Source organism: Pezoporus occidentalis, unplaced genomic scaffold (genome assembly GCF_034315485.1).
Source record: "Pezoporus occidentalis ecotype Australia unplaced genomic scaffold, CSIRO_AGI_Poc_V1 ctg2, whole genome shotgun sequence".
Lineage (NCBI taxonomy): Eukaryota > Metazoa > Chordata > Aves > Psittaciformes > Psittacidae > Pezoporus > Pezoporus occidentalis.
The window spans coordinates 20,076,692-20,096,397 of record NW_026913855.1 but is presented as its reverse complement, the minus strand read 5'-3'; the positions used below and the strand labels follow the sequence as shown (position 1 = coordinate 20,096,397).

The 19,706-nt window shown below is 43.3% G+C and overlaps 1 protein-coding gene across 5 annotated transcripts in view; it reads right to left on the bottom strand.

Annotated features, from left to right (window-relative positions):
- Nucleotides 1–10,329: 10,329 nt before the first annotated feature.
- The window catches only part of NFATC1 (nuclear factor of activated T cells 1), a 116,582-nt gene continuing 107,205 nt past the window's right edge, over nucleotides 10,330–19,706 (bottom strand). For all 5 annotated transcript variants that reach the window (XM_062618069.1, XM_062618071.1, XM_062618073.1 and 2 more), the window contains one exon: nucleotides 10,330–12,260. In XM_062618069.1, coding sequence (XP_062474053.1) covers nucleotides 12,211–12,260 — 50 coding nt within the window. In that variant the 3' untranslated portion in view covers nucleotides 10,330–12,210. The remainder of the gene's footprint in view (nucleotides 12,261–19,706) is intronic.

Sequence of the window (19,706 nt, the reverse complement as noted above, 5' to 3'; positions counted from 1 at the left end):
CAGGGATTTCCATCAGGACAGGCTTGGATCCACCACGCTTAATCGCATTGGCAGAACAAGTAGGACTCAAGACCACCGGGAATGAAGGCACTGCTTGGAGCTTCAGGAACTTCTGTAAAGTTCAGCCACATGGGAGCGAAGGAGGGTTAAACCAAAACCTCACATTCAGAGATTTGGCAGTAAACATTGTATGCAACCAAAGCTGAAATACTCGTTTTTTCATTGTCTTCACTACATAGACACTTCATATATTGCCCCCCTTTTAAATTTGGGAACCAAGGTGCATTCCCTGTCCTAAGCTCTGGACAGAACACTCCTGAAGCTTCCTTTTTGCCATTTGAAATCATGACGGAAACTACAGAGAGGAAGGATTGTGCTGTAGGTACAGGCCTTCTAAAATAATTCCTTCATGCATAGATATAGATAAACAGTGCTGGCCTCTATTTTTACACAGCATAACCAAAAAAAATACACATAAAACTTAGAAAGAAAACGTTCTCATAAAATAAGAAGCAAAACCATCCCCAAGTATGAACAACAACAAGAACAAAACAAAACAAAACAAGAATAATTTTGGGCATGTTCCTTTTCTTTCAGTCTTTTAACATTGTTCTGTCTGTGAGTAAAGCCTCAACAAGGATTACGTTGGGAATCTTTGAGTTTGTGTAAATATGTATTGTTGCTAGGTTGTGAAGCATCCTAGCTCCATTTGACACAAACCACACGCATTAGCAGAATACAGATAGTGAAGGCTACAGGATCAGACTTAGCAAAGGCTGGCTCTTCATCACAGTGATCTTGACAGCTGGAGAAGGCAGCAGCCTATAATGGCCTGATTCCTCCTGGTAGGAAACGAACTCCCCAATGAAGTGCACCCAATTGTGTTCAGGAGCAAGTAGCAGGGACTCCTGCTTTGTGTAGTATCTGGTCTAAGAACTTGTAATAATGTAAGACTGAAGATAGCAGCATTTATAATGAATACCTTTGCTCAAATCTTTATAAATGTGATCATTACCCCTGCACTGAGATTTCCTTTTCACCCTATTCAATCCTCTCCAGGTTGCAGCTTGGGATATTGCAATGATAGAAGGACAGGATTTGGCCTCACCAGTTAGGTCCATTTGGGCAGCAGAGAGACTTCTTGAGCCTGGTGAAGCTTCACTGGCTGAAGAAAGTCTCCAGTAACCTGGTGACAGCCTGTACAGTACCCCCTGACTCACTGTCTGCCAAGTGACTCACCAGTCACTCATCTGTTGCCTACCTGGCAGTGTGTGTTAAAGCCTTTCACTGAGTGCTTCTGTTTTCTCCATTTGCATACATCCCTTAGTGCTCCACACCATCTGAAATGAGACCCCTCTGTGAGCCAGTGTGCAGACAGCGTGTTTCTCTCTCCAGATTTGTCTCTCCATCATTCAAACAAGCAGAAGCCAGAGGCAAGAAATTGTGGGATTGCCACTGCTGTGCTCTCTGTAGAATGTGGATAAATTGCTGACCTGCTGAAGGAAAAAGGACAGATTGGGAGGACAGTGAGGGTGACCTCAGACCCAGAAGTTCAGCCAAACATCCCAGGTCAGGAAGGGTGGCTGATGAGCTTTGAAATGCTGAGAATCAGCATCCATGGGCCCAAGTATGTAGCCAGACGGAGCCTGAAAATCAGCTGGGACGAGGGTGATGCAACTTCATGCTCTCTAAAGAGCCAGGACGGGGCTGATGCACATGAGCTTTTTTCTTCTGTAAAGCAGCCAAAGTGCAGAGCGACTGCACTAACCCCTTTTGGTTTTGACTGCAGTAAGCTGGTTGTCCTCTATTCCCTTTACCCCCTCAGTGTTTCTTGCACAACATAGCTTTGATCATAAAGCATTGGAGAAGCAGGGTTTTTAGCCCAATTCTGTTCTCACTTATTCTGGCATAATTCAGGAGTAACTGCAGTTATACTAGTAGAAGATCAAAATCAGCCTGGTTCCTTTTAAATGGGCAAAATTTGTGGTCTGCAGAAAGAAGAAAATAATCAAAGATGTGAACAATAGAGCCAGCAGAAGGAGGAGATTTTTTTTTTCTCTCCTTCAAAGTTCATTATTTTCTTGAGTAACTCTTTAACTAATTGAAAAATAGTTTTGTTGGGGAAAAAAAGTCCCACAGTACCTAAACATTTGGCATTGTGATGCAAGGTTTTATAGAAGAAAACAAAAATTGGAAAATCCCATCAGCTGAAAACAGTACTGATGCTGTCTGCAGTGGCAACTTGTATTATGAGACAGAATACGGCAGTGCTGGGATGTGTGGTTTCACTTACAGAAGAGCACTGACTGAATTCCATTGAGTAATGTCAAATGAATATTCAGAAAACAAGAGCTGTAAAACATTGCTCTTTTCCCATCCCGATGTGGAAGGTTAGTGCTGAGGGGAACAGCATCCAGCAGACAGGATTTCTGTACAGAGGCCTGGTCCTCTAGTGTTACGATGCTCAGTCAACTACCAAGCAACCAGGAGGTCAAAAGCCCTCCAAGGGTCAACATCATTCTGTGACTGCCATCCCTTCAAGTCCAGTTTCAATGCCTTCAGCATCTAGGAACCCCTCAAGTATGAACCCTCCTAGCTCTTCGTGGTTGGTTGGGGGTATCTGGACCCTCGGCAACTCACCAGGATGCATGAAAGGCACGTGGTGTGCTGACAGCACAGCCTGTGAACTGCTGATGTGGTTCCTTGCCAAAGCCTGTCTGCATGCCAAGCTACAGGCAGCCGCAGTGTGGGAAGACAGGAGGAGAGAGGAACCCCAGGCACTGACTGGGTTTATCTTCCAGCTGAGTATCAGTCCAGATTAACTGCATGTGCGACCACAGAGGCTTAAACTCATTCCTTGTAATGGTTTTGAAGCATGGCTGTGAAGCACGAAAAATTCAAGAAACAAAGATACTTAGAGCCTTCACAGAGTACAGTCCAGTCTTGTGTCGTGCAACTGACTGGGTTTAATAAATGGGAAGCTTAATGTGCAGTCAGCACTCCCGCGCACATAAAAGAAAGTCCCAAAGAGACTAAAATCTTGATTTCTTGGATCAAAAAATCCCAAGGGGTTTTGACCAAGCACCGTGATGGCTGCAGCAGCTCAGCAAGTGCTCAGTAGTGTATCCATAGGAGCCAGTGGCAGGAAAGGTCCCCTGCCCTGAGAGGCAAACATACATACCTTTCTGCTCTCCTGAGAAGTGCCCTCAAAGAGGGGACACGCGACCAGGGTAGCCACGGGAGTCCAGATAAAGCACTAGAGTGTAAAACCACAAACCTCAGGGCCAGGCTGCCTCAGTGTCTTTCCTTTGGACCCCAGCAGTTTAAGACACATTAAGTTGATAAAGATCTGCCTAGAAAGAAAAGGCCTTTCTGTGTTTTCCATCACTCTGCAAGACTGTGCTGTAATCTGCATTGGGACTGAAGTGCGTCAGCAGACGGTGTATTGTGTGTTTGTTATCCTGCACTTCACAGCTCCTGCTGTGGGGAAAGGAAGTGTTGGGGTTTTAGGTCAACCACTGCACCAGTAGGTAGCAGTGATAAGTGATGTGCCTTGACCACTGCTTTAGATAGTGTACTCAAGTCACCAGAAACGCACAATTCAGCCACAGAAATGTTTTAGAGACACACTGTGTTATATCAGAAATTATTCAACATTATTAGTCAATGAAATGCTCTGTTTTGACTCTTTAATGCTTATAAAGCTTGTACAGGCCACGTACATGTGAACCACAAATGTAACAATCATTTTCCATTGTTATTTTTAGCAATAAGTTTTACTTCTCTAGTTATCTTTTCATACACCCACGTGTTTTAGAAGGAGCTGGGTAGACCAGAATTTATTTACTGTATCTAAGCTTTTATTATGCTTTTTCCTGTGTGGCAATCTGCTCCACCCATATATCCTGGTAACACAGTGATTCCTGCCTCTCTTGGTTGCTCACTGGTTAGCAATACCAAGGGGTTAATCCGCTAAAGAAAGCATTCCCTCCCTGCAAGCTGGGATGACTGCTAGAGATGCCCTGGAACCCTCTGCCTGTGAGTATTGCCAGAAGTCTCTGGTGCCTGCTACTGTACATCAGAGCAAGATGATCACTGCTATTGAATGATCACATGGATGTTCAAGTGAGGTAGAGCTGTTGGAGCAAGTCCAGAGGATGACCACAAAGATGCTCCAAGGGCTAGAGCACCTCTGCTATGGAGACCGGATGAGAGAGCTGGGCTTGTCCAGCCTGGAGAAGAGAAGGCTCTGGGGAGACCTTAGAGCAGCTTTCAGGGCCTAAAGGGTCCAACAAGAAAGCTGGAGAGGGGCTTTTGACAAGGGCAGGAAGGGACAGAACAAGGGGGAATGGCTTTAAACTGACAGAGAGGGGATTGAGATGAGATGGGAGGAAGAAGTTCTTCCCTGTGAGGGTGGTGAGGCCCTGGCACAGGTTGCCCAGAGAAGCTGTGGCTGCCCCATCCCTGGCAGTGTTCAAGGCCAGGTTGGACGGGGCTTGGAGCAACCTGGTCTGGTGGAAGGTGTCCCTGCCCATGGCAGGGGGTTGGAACCAGATGATGTTTAAGGTCCCTTCTGACTCAAGCCATCATAGGATTCTATGTGATTCTGTGATCATTGAAAGGAAGGTGGCCCTGGCTATGGACCAGGTACTTCACCCTTGTGCTTCAGCAGCCATGTAGATTGCAAGAAAGGTAGAACCCAACTCCCATCCCATCCCACCAGTGTGCACCTGCATGCTCATCTCTGCATGTTAAACCCTGAAACTACTGAGTTTCTAAATCGTGAGTGAGAGTTTTCTGATCTTTTTCACCACTCCTGAAATCGCCTTTCTAAAGTGCTGATGGCAACGTGCGCTGCAGGGAAAACCAAATCAGAAACTCCTACGCCAGCCTGCTTCTTCATGTAGATGATCAGGTTGTCATTTGCATGGCTGAGGTCAGTGGGAGCCGTGTGAGTGGCTGCACCAGAGCATCCAAGACCACTTGGTGCCTCCTGCTCCCAGGGGCACTTCCCTGCTGATGGGGTGGTTTTGCTCCTGAGGACAAGGAGGGACAGCAAAATGGTGCTGGGGTTCAACCCCACAGCATCTCTGCCCAGGCCACACTGCTGAGTTGGAAAGTTAAAGAGAAAAGAGGATGAGTTTTCATACACCCACTGCAGAGACTCATCCTGGGAGTCAGGCAGAGTTTGGTCCCTCCCACACACTGCTGCTGTGCAGCCTTGCCCCTGGAGCCCTCATCCCCTCCTGCTGCTGGACAGAGAAACCACTGTATCTCCACTTTAATCACGGGGTGACGGGCGGTCTCCCTCGGGCACGACCCAGGGGCACACTGGCACAGGATTTGTTCCCACAGGTGCACTGAAGTGTGGCTGCTCTCAGCTCCCACCCGGCCAGGCCCACACTCACCCCTTGCAGGGGCGGTGTGGCCATGGCCCCATGGGTCTGTGTTGCTGTGGGTCTCCTCTCCCTGCCCAGCCCATGACGTTGCCAGATGGAAAGCCCCATGCCTTGCAGTCATAAAATCATAGAACCATAGAAAGGTTTCGGTTGGAGAGGCCCTTAAGATCATCTAGTTCCATGGACAGGAACACCTCCCACTAGACCAGGTTGCTCAAGGCAACTAGGTTAGTGCCTTGTGGTGTTACTCCTCCTCCCTCTGCCTCTCCTGCTCTTCACACCCAACACACTTTTACCGCCACTTAATTAAGGGATTATCAACAATTTGTCACAAGGCACAGTGGGGGCTGGAGCCTTGCTGAGGAGGGCAGGGCAGGGTGGTTGCTATGGGTCAGAGACAGAGTCTCATCAGTCCTTCCCAGGCACTGTCCCTCCAGCAGTGGGAGTAGGAACTGCTTGGCTGGTGAGGTCCTTCATGAGGTCCCATGTGCTATAGCCCCTGTATCACCAGTGATGAACTCTGTCCCTCTGCGGGTAGAGCTAGTGTCTCTGCCTCTTGCTGTGGGGTACTTCACAAGGAGCTTGATGCTGGGTAGTAGACATCCTGGTGTGTTGGAAAGGCAGGCAGGGTTAAAAACCAGAGGGGTGGCTGCCTGTGCATGGGGTGGGTGGAAAGCACGGGAGTAATTCATTCAATCTTCTAAAAGGTGTGTGCTCAATTTATTGTCATCTTCCAGCTAGAGCCAATCTGGTTTATAGGATAAAATATACAAGAAGCTCACGGTAAAAAAAAAAAAAGTAAAAATAATAAAAGGAAGAGATTGCCAGGAGGATGAGAGCAGTGGGCTGGAGCAGCTCAGCTCAGGCAGGAGCCCTGGAAGGGGGCCAGGGAGGCAGGAAAGATCCATGAGGAGTTTCCTGTAAAGAAACCATTCAAGAAACTGGGCAGAGGCAGCATGCATGTGACTCCTGTGCAGCTCTGCTTGGGTGGAGGGAGAGCCATGGTCTGGGAAAGCAGCCCAGCCAGGAGATTTGGAGAGGGGAGAGGGGGGAAAGAAGGTGCAGTTTGGATCAACCTGATCCAAAACAATATGAGGTTTGTATTTTCTGAGCAGAAAATTAAAAAAAGAAGCAAAAAAGTAAGCAGAGCAAAAGATTTCGTGTTGGAGGAAATGTCATTTTTCCTGTTTAAAACCAAAACAAACTGAAAAATCCCAGTTAAAAAAATCCTGCCAAGCACTGAAATATTTTCTGGTGAGGCCCAAAGACCTCTGCTCTCCCCCAGTACCATGAAACTGGTGTTATTGGAATACCCTTCAACTGGATGGGAACAACACTGCACTGAATTTTGGGACAACCTCAACCATGGGAGTTCTTGGAGTTGGGTTTGTAAATGTCACCAGTGCAGGGCCTAGAAATGCATCTGAAAATGCAGAGTCTGTTCTCTTGGGACGTCCCGGAGAGACAGACAAATAACCTCTCAGCTAGCAAGTCCTCCTGCCCCCATCCCAACCAGCCTGATGGTCCAGGGATGGTCCAAGCGGTCAGAAACCAGCAGAAACCTCCATAGGAAAGCCAAGAGAGTGACACCAGCAGAAGTAAACCCTCACTCTATTCAGATGCCAAAGGCTTGCTTACAAACTCCTTCAGCATCATGGGCATGTGGTGGCCCCAGCAGCACATGTAGGGCACATTCACCCAGGCAGCTTAAACCAGCTGTGTGAAGTGCATGACTGCCCAGCTGGAAGGCTGCTCCTGCTGGAGAAGCTATGGACCAGTGCAGTCAAGTAAATGAACTGGCCATTGGGCTGAGAGTAAGCCCTGGGCTCTGCCACTGACACCCATTGTCAGCGTTTGCTCTATGTTAATTTCAACCCAAAAGCCCTCTGCCAGTGGCACTGGAAACGGCCTGGGTACAGAGGCTGCGGAAGAGGTGCTGGAAACTGATGCTGACAGCACTTTTGGAAACTCTTCCCCCGAGATGAAAAAAAAAAAAATAAAGGAAAAAAAAAGGGATTTCCTAAAACAACTGAAAATGAATTTGCCACATCTGCAGAGTGGCTTGTGGGTTGCCTGCCCCTGAAAGTGCTGCAGTCAGCAACTTTTCAGTTTAAACGATGAAAGCTAATGTACCCGTGGTGATGGCAATTGCCAGGTGTACTACCAGTGCCTTAAATCCTCAGAATGCAACCATTTGAATTGTTAAAAGTTCCATGAGTTTGCAACAGTACAAAAATGTAGCCTCTTTGGCCAAAGAAAAGCTGGTTCTGGAATCAGTAACAGCTTATAGTTAAAGCCAACAGTATGAGAGTCTGTAACTGATCTGCTCTGAGCAAATTATTTGGCTACCTGAAGAGAATCAAAACCTTTATGCTATTTTGGAAAGAGGGTCAAAGAAGGAAAACATTAACTCACTGAGAAAGAGGAAACAATACGGGCAAATTAAGATGGGCAAGTGCTCGATCTCCATACTGGGCACGTGCAAAGGTGGAGAAGATGGGACTCACTTTAGTTTGACAAACAATCCAATCACAGCTTCTGACATAAAATTAGACCATTTTTAAAAAAAAGAGCTACATAAACCAGTAAGATCTTATGCCATTGACCTTAACACTTCTCTGTAATATACTTGATGGGAGGGATTTTTACTTTTACTGATACAAATTCAATCTATTTACAGTGATGAATGCAATAAAATTGTACACATTGTGAAGGAAAGCTTAACTTCAAGGTGGTACAGCTCTGTCCAAGAAACTCAGCTCCTTGAAATTTGCCATTTTCAGCAGGAAAGGAAAAAATCTCAAAGCTATGACTCCAGCAAGGCTATTCATTCAAACAGCACCAGATGGATGTGTGGGATTCACCTTCTGCTTTGGTTATGAATGAAAGTAGCCAGATAGGGGTTTGCAAAAGGCTATTTTTGCTTAAAGAAGTCTGGTCAAGATGTGGTTAATGCTTGGGTCTGCTGTGCTTTGAGGAGGGGTTGTGTGGAAATGAGAGGGAAAGGAAGCTCAAAGGAAACCAGGTAGCACAATGAACAAAGTATGCTGCTTAGATGAATTCGGTATGTGGCCAGACATTTTGCTTTGATACAAAATGATGCCAGAGTCTCCAGGAAACATAGCGAATTTGTGAATGAGTTTTCAGTATTTTCCTTTTTCCAGGAACCTCACCAACAATACGGCTCATGCTGTCCACATGAGGTGTAAATGTCACTATTTCCACCATCCAGAGAGAGAAGCAGAGGAAGAGCATTTTGACTGACCTCTGAAGAGCTGGGCTATATTTGGGTTTTAACGGGTTTGGAGCATCTGCCTCTCCTTAAATTGTGAAGGGTTTGGGATAGCAACCCCAGGGAAGCCAGGTGTGAGTGAGCAGGATGTGTCACCCTTTACTCACAGGAAGAAAAACCTGAGGCAGAGATAGGCCATCACTCATCAAAGGCTTACATGCATATTTGTGCCTCCTTCTTCTTGAGGACTTTTTGAAACGTGTTTAAATGCTTACTGAAATCCGGACCGCTGCGGTAGGCTTGCAGTTGTGCTTATATACTTCATAATTTGCCTTTGGTCCAGGAAAATTGAAGCAGGTTGTGTTTTTCCAGCATTTCTGTATGTTTTGTCCTATCAGGTGTCACCCGTTGGTACATACAAATGTGTTACCTGATGAGGTGACCAGAAACCCAGACCCATGTTCAGCCCAGCTTTGACCAAGCTGACACCCTCTTCGTTGCCCCTTCTCCTTCAGGGCAGAGCAGCAGAGGGATTCAGGAGTAGGACCCATCATACAGATCCACCACACATATGCAGCTCATGGCAAGCCAACTCTTTCTGTCAATCTGTGGGCAGCCCTCCCCTCACAGAGCTATGAAAGCCTCCAGCCTAGCAAAACTGTCTCTTGTACCTACCGCACTGAAGACCACAGATCCAAAGACTACCCTTATAACCCACGCATTTCAGGAGCAGTTCCAGGGAGAGCAAAAGAAACTGTTGTCCAAGCAATATATCCAGATGCAAGTACTTTGTTGCATGATTAAAAACGTAAGTTTGTTTCACCACTTAAAATTCATCCAGAGGGATTTTTTTAATAGATAGAATCATCCCTGGCAAAAGTCTTTTTGAACATACCTACCAGGACTACACTCTAAGCTTGGCGCGTTGTGGCTTTTTGGCTTTGCTTTGTTTTCAAAAAGGGCTGATGAAAACCATTTTCATAAACTGACAGCAACAACCATAACACACGTACAAAAACAAGATAGCAGTCTCATACGGAAAATATTTCTGCTTTCGTTTTTATTTTATGAATACATATACAAGAGATGCATAATCTTCCATTATCCAGGCTTAAAAGTAACAGGTTGGTTTTGTTTGTTTTTTTTTTGTTTTGTTTTTTGTCTTTTTTTTCCAAAATAGCTTAAAGAAGAAAATAAAAAGAAGGATGAAGGAGGTGCAACATACCCAAACCATACAGTTGAAAACCTTGCTAAAATTACTGCTGAAATGTGAACACGTGGAAGGTGTGTCTCTGTGTGTGTGTATTGTTCTGTATTGTTAAAAGCCTCACCCAAGGCATTGATGTATATGAATAAAAAAAAATGCTTTGGCATAACCAGAGATTCCTCCATGCATGTTTTGTTGACATTTCTGAAATACTGGGAGAATAAAAACTGAGAATTATAACATATATCACTTTCTCTCCTTGGCAGGAATAACTTCAAATGCAGGGGGGAAATGAAGAAGAGTCTGTTGACAAGAGACTTTACTTCCATACTGACAGTTATATTAGCAGGATGCAGCAGGATGCAAACAGCTTCAAATAGAAGAGATGGAGATATATATTTTTATATATGTATATAATGTAAAAATGCTTATTTTATATGAGAAAGGAAGATTTGTCACGATAACATAAAATGAACCACTCTAAGACTAGCTTCCAGCAAAACGTTTTGCTTTATTGGATCTATTTTCTAGCTACAAGTCAAGCTGACATCTGTCAAGCTTTTTAACTTTTTATATGGCAGTCTATAAGAAATGTTTCATGCAACGTCTACAACGCTAAATACAGGGTAAATAACTGGGATTAAACAGGTGAGGAATAACAGACTATTATTAGGACCAATAACATCATAGTATGTACATATAGCCATATTATATTCTCATGTCTTCACAGTAATGTGCAAATGTGACAAATATGGCTTTAAATTTTTTTTACTAAAGAAAGTAAGACATAATTATACAGAATAATGTTTTAAAACGCTTAGGAGGATTTCACCTGTTTGTGAAACCTGTTCAATCTTCATTGCATTAGGGTTAAGAAGCCACCCGAGCACGGAGGTGTAGTTCAGGTGTACTTCCAGAAGGGGGCAGAGATTCCTAAGGCACAATATTAATGTTAAACATTTTTAATTTAAATCATGCTATTTTATTTTAGTTTTGTTTTTAATTTTTTTTTTTTGGTTATATGAAATAATAGGTTGGTTGTAGTTATATAATAAGCGGCTGATTGTAAAAAATACAATGTTAAAGGCTACACTACATGCCTACCTGTAGCTCCAGAAACGTCAGCTAATCTGAAAACACACTATACAGCGCTGCATATTAAACCTTTGTGGGTTTTTGGTAATATTCTTTTTCATACACGTAGCAGAGAGTTATAAGGCTTCTGTGGAATAATAACATTATAACTGAACAAATATTTTACACTCTTCCATAATGGTATTTACAGTTACTATAACTCGTATTTTGCCATTTGGTAAATAACATGTATCTTGTATGCATCCTTCTTGCCTATCTAAAGTGCTTGCTTAACTGCATGAGGAAAGAAAATGCATACCTGCTTTAGGTGCAACAAACCCTCAAAAGAAGTAGCTGAAATATTTGTTGTGGATCTGAAATGCATTCTCAGAAATTGAAATTATTGCTAAATTCAGTGCCCTCACTAGGCAATCATCTATATTATTTGTCATATATAAATATATGCATATATACTAGTATGTATGTACATGCATACACATTCATCTATCATGTAAAAGATAGATTTCAATTTTTTGTCCATCAACCTTTTTTAGTTTGTGCTATTCAACTCACTTGTGCTATGACTGAAGCCGGATTAAAATCAAAACCTTAACATGCTACTGCTAACAACCCTATGATTCATTAGCACATAATAAAGACAATATGTAAAAGAAAGCTGAGATGATGACAAATCAGGAGGCTTTTGAAATGCACTGAGAATAAGGCAATAGGCTGTACATTACAGCAGAGGAAAAGCTGAAGAAATTCTGGAATTCATAAACGCATCTTACTGGAGTAGGGATTGCTCTCCCTACTTTGCTGCAGAGTCCTACGCTTTTTTCCAATTATCACTCTCCAGAATGCAAGCTCTATAGTTTCTGCACCTACCAACACTTTTAATGGTAGCAAATTCAAAGCTTATTAAAAATGCCCTGATGCCACAACCTGGTAAAATAAGGCACTTCCAGGGCTGTATTCCAGCGGTGCCATGCCAAAAAGATCAGCACTGGGAAGAAGCACTCCGATTTTGCTGAGTTTCCTAGTTTTGTCCCATGAAATGCGCCCCTCCTCTTTCTTTCGAGATGATTTTCTTTACAGAAGCTGTTTCATCAGTTGAAGGTGAGGAGCTGCTTCTTTGTAAGCACGAGATAAATCTTCAGTTCCTGACATTCAGTAAGGTGGAAGATCAGAGTGGTACCAGGCAATGTCTTCAGTCTATTCAATATCCCTCTACTTGAGCTGACATGCCAGCTGAGTCAAAAGTGTGTGTGGATTTCATATTAGGCCCGTACTGAAAGCTATGAATGGACATTGGTACTGGAAAGGTCATTCCTTATAATTTCATTTACTGCAAAGAAAGAAAACAAGAGAAAAGGAATTGATTAGCATCCCACTGCTGCAGACAGTTCTCTTCATCACAGAGTCCCCCCAGATTTGCATCTGTTCCTTGACAGCTTCAGTACAGCTCCAAACAGGAAGCGTAACATTACGAGATAGCTTGTAACATTACGAGGCTGATCAAAGTGCAAACCAGCAGGATTAACCAAGGTTATCCACATGCTAAATACTTTGTAAAACCAGGCATCACAAGACAGCAGCATCCTGGATCCTTGATTGCATCCAACATATTTAACATTTCAAATCAGTTACAGAAAAAAACATTTCATTTGCTCTAGAACTGGCTTGGAAATGTAAAGCAAAGAGAACCATAGGAAATCTTAGAATAATCTACTGCTTCCATTAAAAAAAAACCCACATTTGGAAAGTATGTTAGCCATGGTAGGTACTGATGGCAGAAAGCTGCTAGCCACTGAACCTGGGTATGTGCAGCTGCAATGCCTAGATAGACTACAACTTCATGTGCTGATTTTTTCCACTGTCGGATGGTATTAGCTAAAAAAACAACCCCAAAACAAACAGAAGAGAAGAAACTGCTGCATGCTTGCCCAGACCCAGGAGCTGGCAACATATATAAATATATACTCTCCTTTCATGGCAACCAACACACGTGGACACACAGTCTTTGCTCCTATCCGCACAGACAGATGGGAGGGACGAGCAAGTTAAAACCCTTGGCAAGAGTCAGAGAAAAGAATAAACAAGGTTCCCCATCTCAGCATCAGCCAGTCAGACTGCATCTCCACTGATAAAGTGGTGTTTTCTTTATTCACGAGTCTTCTTTCATTCTTTTCCCCCTCCCCTGCAGATCATCAAGCAATACAGTTTCCCACACTCCAATTATGTTCATTTATCAGCTTGTGATTTTTGGCAGATGGACAGGAAATGACTGAACCTGGCAAAGGCCATCTACAGTGGACTACACAACATCCCTTTTATTTCCACCCCACCTCCCTGCAGTGACTACCACCACCTGATTTACATGAAGATAGATAAAATGCCATCAGTAGGGCTATCGCTGCTTCTGAGTTTCCCTGACATTGCTGGGAGTGGGAAACACATGCCCACGTCATGGAAGCACCACAGAAAAGCCCATGTTTTGCTTTCCTCGTGGGCTGCTGCTCACAGCCATCCAGATAACTTCTTGTATTTACTGGAAAAGACCAAGCCTGTCTAAAAACAACTTCCTGAAGCAATTAGTTGGTTTGGGGTTTTGTTTCTTTTTTTTTTTTTCTTCTTTTTTTTTTTTTTCCTGCAGACCCATTGCCCATTTAGTAATTGCAGCACATGAATCAGGCAGGATTTGTGTCACAGGTCCTGGCCACTGAAACCACTTCTACTCATGGATACGCACACCATACTTCAGAAAGGAAACATCAGTTGTATTTGCAACTACCTATTTATGGCAGCAAACTAAGAGTGGTATGGAAATGCGATGTGAAGACAAAGCATTTCTTTCTCTTGAGAGTGCCAGTTCATCTTTAATATTACCAAACAATGGAAACAAACTCAAGCAGCAATTCCTGCTCTGTGTCAAAGACTGCCTTGCATGCGTCCAAACACAGCAAGAAGTGCTACTCTGTTTACATGCTGCAAGACTCAGGACAGCTTTCAGGATCGAGCCTCTGCCTTGAATGCAAACAGCTCACTTCTGTAGGATGGTTCTTCCATGATGCTTTTGTAAAGATAGTTTCTTTGATAAACCTCTCAAAGTAACACTGGGTATGCAGCAAAACCACACAGTGATACCTTGGTGTTGAGCACGACAATGAAAACAAATCCTCATATAGGACAGCCAGTGTCACAGTTTTGCTAACTTTCTCTCAAAGTTTCTGTTACATCAAAGAAAACTAAGATACTACTCCAGGCTATCATCAGTCTTTGTACAGTCTTCAAACTGCTTCAGCAAAATGTGAGCTAAGCATCATTGGCATTTCACAGAAGGGGACATGGAGGTGGAAAAGCAAAGGGGCTCCCCATCTCAGTTAGGATTAGCACTCAAATCTCAAACTAAAGCTACAGCACACACTGAGGTACTCCTGCTTGATTCACTCAGTAATACTTTCAAAAGTAACATCCCCCAGCCCACAAGCCCCTGTTTTCCTATTGAAGCATCTGTAAAAGTATTTCAGAAGAAACTTGATGACATGACGGTCTAAGGGCCAAAGGTTCATCTCCAAATTGGATGACTTTTCCAGCCATGCTAGGCACCCTCACCTGAATCTTCTGTCACTTAAGCACTGTAGGACACATGGCTTACCCTAGAGACGACAAAACTTTTCATTTCAGCTGGAAGCCCATGTGCCTTGTCTGAGACCATAAGACCACCATGGTCCTTCGGTTGCATTCTCTCTAGATCTCAGGAGCCAAACCAATCTTTCCCCAGCTGAAATAACTCGTAATTTAATTATTGACTCAAATAGGATACAGACTAGACCTTCAGCTTTATTCCTCAGTTTTATATGTTACTTTCTTAACATAGGTGGGCTTCTGGTACCTTTATGAGTAGCGGTCAAGTCCGGAGGCCTCATGTAACATCTGAGAGCTGTTCAACAACAGTCACTAGACGATGTCAGCATGGACTTGGGAGAAAAATGAACCTCAACTAAAGGGCAACCCTTGCCACCAGATCTCACAATACAACAGGGCAAACAACACCAAGAGGATGTTTATCATCTCCCTCATCCATGGTGGACCACGGATGGCATAGTTCAGACACAGGTCTCTATTTTTCTGTTGCTTGTTTACCTTTACCCACCACAGTGTTGAAAATGCAAAAATTCCCAATTAACGCAGTGGAAAAAACCTACAGAGAGGGACAAGGGTGCACACAGAAGAAGGCCCAGGTGGGGCGACACATGATTTAGCAAAGCAGCTGATCTTGTAGAGGCAGACTGCTAGCAGAGAGCACTAAACATGAGAGCTGAAAGGGGAAGTGCGCTGAGAGCGGGCTTTCCCAAGCTGCCCGCCAAAGCACCTGAGGCTGGAAGGAAAACCCTCCGGCGGATGTGGACATGGGGAAACAGGTGGCAAGCACGTGAAGTGCCCTGAGAGACACTTGGTGGGTTTGGCCACAAGGATGATCTCCACCACCTCCAGCTGCAGGGTCTAGCACTCCTGTGGAGACACTTCTTTCTCCCTCCAGGGCTGAGAAACAAATGCTGAGCGAAAACTTGTTGGGGGCAAAATGCGTTTTGGGTCACTCAGAGTAGTTTCAAAACTCTTTAGCATCAACATTTTTTATTTTACATTTCTGGAAAATTTGCTTCTTTTAATAGTCCAAAACATATTAATTCTTCTGTTACATGTTAGGAAATGTTTTATTTTGGATCAAATGGAATCTTTTGGAATGTTCTGTTCAACCAAAATTGATTTTTTTTTTAAGAAAACCTCAAATGTTCTTGTTGTAGGTTGACCCAAGATTGTCCTTCCCAACAGGAAATCAAGATTCTGTTACTGAAGTATGGCTCTGCCATCTGAAGCATCCTGTATGTCTATCTGTACCAGTGTCACATCAACCAAAATGGCCAGCAGCCAATTTGTTGGGAAAGAGCATAGGAACCAGGTACACCCTCAGAGATGATTTCTCTAGTACACCTTTACTCTGCTGAAGGGCTTAGTGAGTAACAGGAATTCTGTATGCTCATTTCTAGCGAGCTTTGATGAACTTTCTTCTATTAAGTTTTCTAATAACCTTCTGAACCTGTTTTGGCCTTCACAGTTTCCTGCAGCAACAGGTTCCACACTTCAGGGATGTGCTGGTGGAAAAAGTACTTTCTTCTTGGTTTAAATTTGCTTCTTGATAATTTGATTCATGCATCATGTGAACGAGCTGATTGTTCCCTGTTCACCACCTCCTTTGCTGCCCATCACACTCCTTTCTCCTTGGTAACCTCAAGGCTCCACTTGGTCCTGGAGGACCACTGCAGAACTCCCCAGAGAGGTTAAGACATATTGCTCATGGAGAGAAAATAACTGGTGTTTTTCTCTTAGTTACCACCTTTCTAACAAAATGTTTAATTTATTTTTCAGGAGAGTCAGCTGGTTGCTGCTTTGAATGCTTGAGTTTTGGCTTACAAACCTGTTACTACAGGAGGATTGTGTGTGCTCCACAGAACAGCAGTATTCAGTGCAAGTGGTATTTTGGACTGGTTTTGAGCTTCATTCCTATAGCAAATGCTGGTCTTTGATTCTGCTGCTGCTTGGATACAGATCCATTCACATCTAAGTACCATTCCAGGAGCAGTTGTGTTTTGAACGAGTGCAACCTCTTTTGAAGAAAAGCTGCAAAGGCTTTATGCTCACTTTTAAAACAACATAACCTGAGTACTCAAAGACACCCATTCTACAGACAGAGGAGATCCAAAGAATTACCTGTCTTGCTGAAGGCCCTACATACAGCTTAGCGGCAGATCTGGAACAGCATGCAAGATGTTTAATTTTCAATGCCTACATTAGCCCAACACTTCCCTTAAAGCAACAGGTTAACCCTATCAGATCAAACAGCTGAGTACAATGATTTACAGCACCTTTGTCATCAGATTTTTTTTCACTGTTTTTCTGCTGGCTTTAGGGAGGGGGGCTGCTGTCGCTTTTATAGCTAACACCTACAGTTCCCCACAATGCCTTCCTTCAACTGATGGTTTTCCATTATCATGTTCAGCTTTTCCACTGACAGAAAGTAAAAAAAATTAATAGTGCTGAGAAATGCAGGTAACACGTGACCTCTCTACCTGTCAAGGCATCTGAAAGAGGAACCTTTCCTTTGCTAAACAGCAGATGCCACAGTAGCAGGATGTGGTGAGCTGTTACACCACATTTTAGTTTAATAAGGAGTTTTTTTCTTCTTGTATTTTAATTTTGCTTTAAAATGCCCTTGCAATGGAAATTTTTGCTTTACTAATTAGCAAAATCAGTATCTTACCGATGCAACAGTTTGGGTTCTTGCATGGAACAGGACAACCAGATATATCTGAACAAATGTGGGTTCCATATATAGATGTGAACTTCATAGGAAATGGAATATTTTTAACATTTGGTGGCTGTACATGGATTCCATCAACTGGCAAAACTTTAAATTTCTGCAGATTTCTGCTTTCCTTGTATCTGACTAGTAAGAAGGGTAACATTGTGGCCTTTTGTTTTAATAGAATACCTGCTCTTCTGGGGTTCTGCCTTTCTGCTCAGATACTGATCTCACTCAAAGAAGCTACAAGGTCAGTGGTGCGGGGACAAGGTACATGCAGTGGGTTTCCACAGTGTGGGAGCTCTCTGGGGCTACAGATACAAAAGCTTGGAAGACTTCATACTCCTAGGGGTGAACGTTCCCAAGAATCTGAAAAAAACGGAAGGTGAACTGAGAGCCACGGTCAAACACACAATTCAACAGTGCTGGCAAGGAACAAATCGAAAACGTATCCCATCTCTGTTCACTTTGTTAGTGGTAACATTAGGGGTCCAATTTCTGTCTGGGTTAAGCCACTATCTCTTCACACATCGCACACCAATGGCTGTGGAAGTTAACAACCATCCTTCCATTGATTTCAGTTCACTTCAGCAGCAGCCCAGAAAGGCTTGTACAAGTAGACTGAGTAGCAGAGTTGTGGGTTGTGTTTACTGTTGCCCCCATTTCCAACTGCACACTTCTCTTTTACATGGGAACTCTGTGGCTCTGTGCTCCACTCTTCTTTAAGGGATGTAGTAGACTTGAAGCCAAAGGGCACTGAGAGGTTTTTCACACAGCTGACACCTTGTGATTTACTGGATATGTACATGTCCCTGTTCCTTCATAAATAGCAACAGCATCAGCTCAGTTCCTTCAGGATGGTTTTTAGTTTCCTTATCAATAGAAAAGCCACATGGAATGTCCCAGGACATCTAGGCCTTCAGGCTCACATAAAGCTTTTTTTCCACAGCTGACTAACCAACCTTTGCTTGTTACTTCTTGTTCACCTGTGACCTCTGGGGACCATCATTACTACGATGGAGCAGAGCTGAGGTGAGGGAGATTCAGATACCATAATGCTTTCTCACCAAAGATGAACAAAAGCAACCTGCTGTGACTGGCGCATGTGTCATGGAAAAAACAAGTAATACCAGCTGCATCTTTCAGGACACATGTGTGAAAAGCCTGTGTGAAATCACGTCTGGATTCTGCCATGTCCGGACAACAATGCTTCATCTTTCAGATCGGTGTAATTGCCCAAGCAATGCAGTGCCACGTTTGGGCACCACGTTTGGACCATGTTTGGCGCTGGTCAAACTGCACAGCTAGGTGTCACATTTGAGCAATCTCCGGAAATGAGCAGCAGTCTTGGAAGCAAAACTGCCTTGATTTGGTTCATAGCTTTTGTCTTCCAGCAGAATTCACTAGTCAAGCCTTACATTAGTACAACTACAGCAACATCCAGGTCAGGGAACTCTCCAACACTTCATTACACAGTATGGACGTACCCCTAAGTGCTCTGAAATTCCACTGTTGGCAACAGCTCCCTGGTCACAAGCACTGTGGAGCAGGGATTGTGTTCTCCTCTCCACTGAGTACAGCTCTGACTATGTGGTCAGTGATATACTATATATATATATATATATATATATATATATATATATATACACCCCATATACTATTCAGTATATGAACAGGGAAACATAACTCTGGAGTGAGTCTACAAGTCTGATGCTGACACCACGCTACCTGTAGTAATGCTTCTTAGTATGACGTTCACTTTGCTGTCTATAATTACTGCCCTCACATTTTTCCACCAGCAATGCCACATCTTGCTCCATCAGGCTCTTGTGCTTTTGTATGCCCTTCATTTCAAATGAAATTCTACATGTTAGCACCACTGAATAGGAATTCAATGTTACAAATAAATGCAGAGGAAGCAGAAATGCAGAAGTAAAAGATATGTTTCCTCTTATCTTCATGTACAAATTTTATTTAAAGAAAAAAATGGTTAAATATAGTCACACAATACAGTGAGTAAAGAAATTAAGCTCCTGGTATAAACTCTATCCCACTAGAAAAATCCCACAGTTTTTATCAAGGTACCTATTTCCTGACTTCTGTCCTTTCTGACACATGAAAGCTGCAACAAACAAAATCACTGAAAAGAAATAGGGCTGTCTTAGAGAAATTCTTTTTCCAAAGCTAGTAAGTATTGTCCTGTGAATGAAAAAACAAATCAGAAAATTATACAAATTCCTGAGGTGCCAGCATGTAATGCGAAACTATAGATCACATTAAAGCTTAGTGAATTAAAAACCAAACAAAACAAGTCTTGTGAAGCAATGGAAAATATAACTTCAACACGTTCCATAAAGAAGTCAGATCTTCTATTACCTCAGGTGTCCTGGATGCGTTTAAACCTTAAACTTATTTTTATCTGTTTAATCA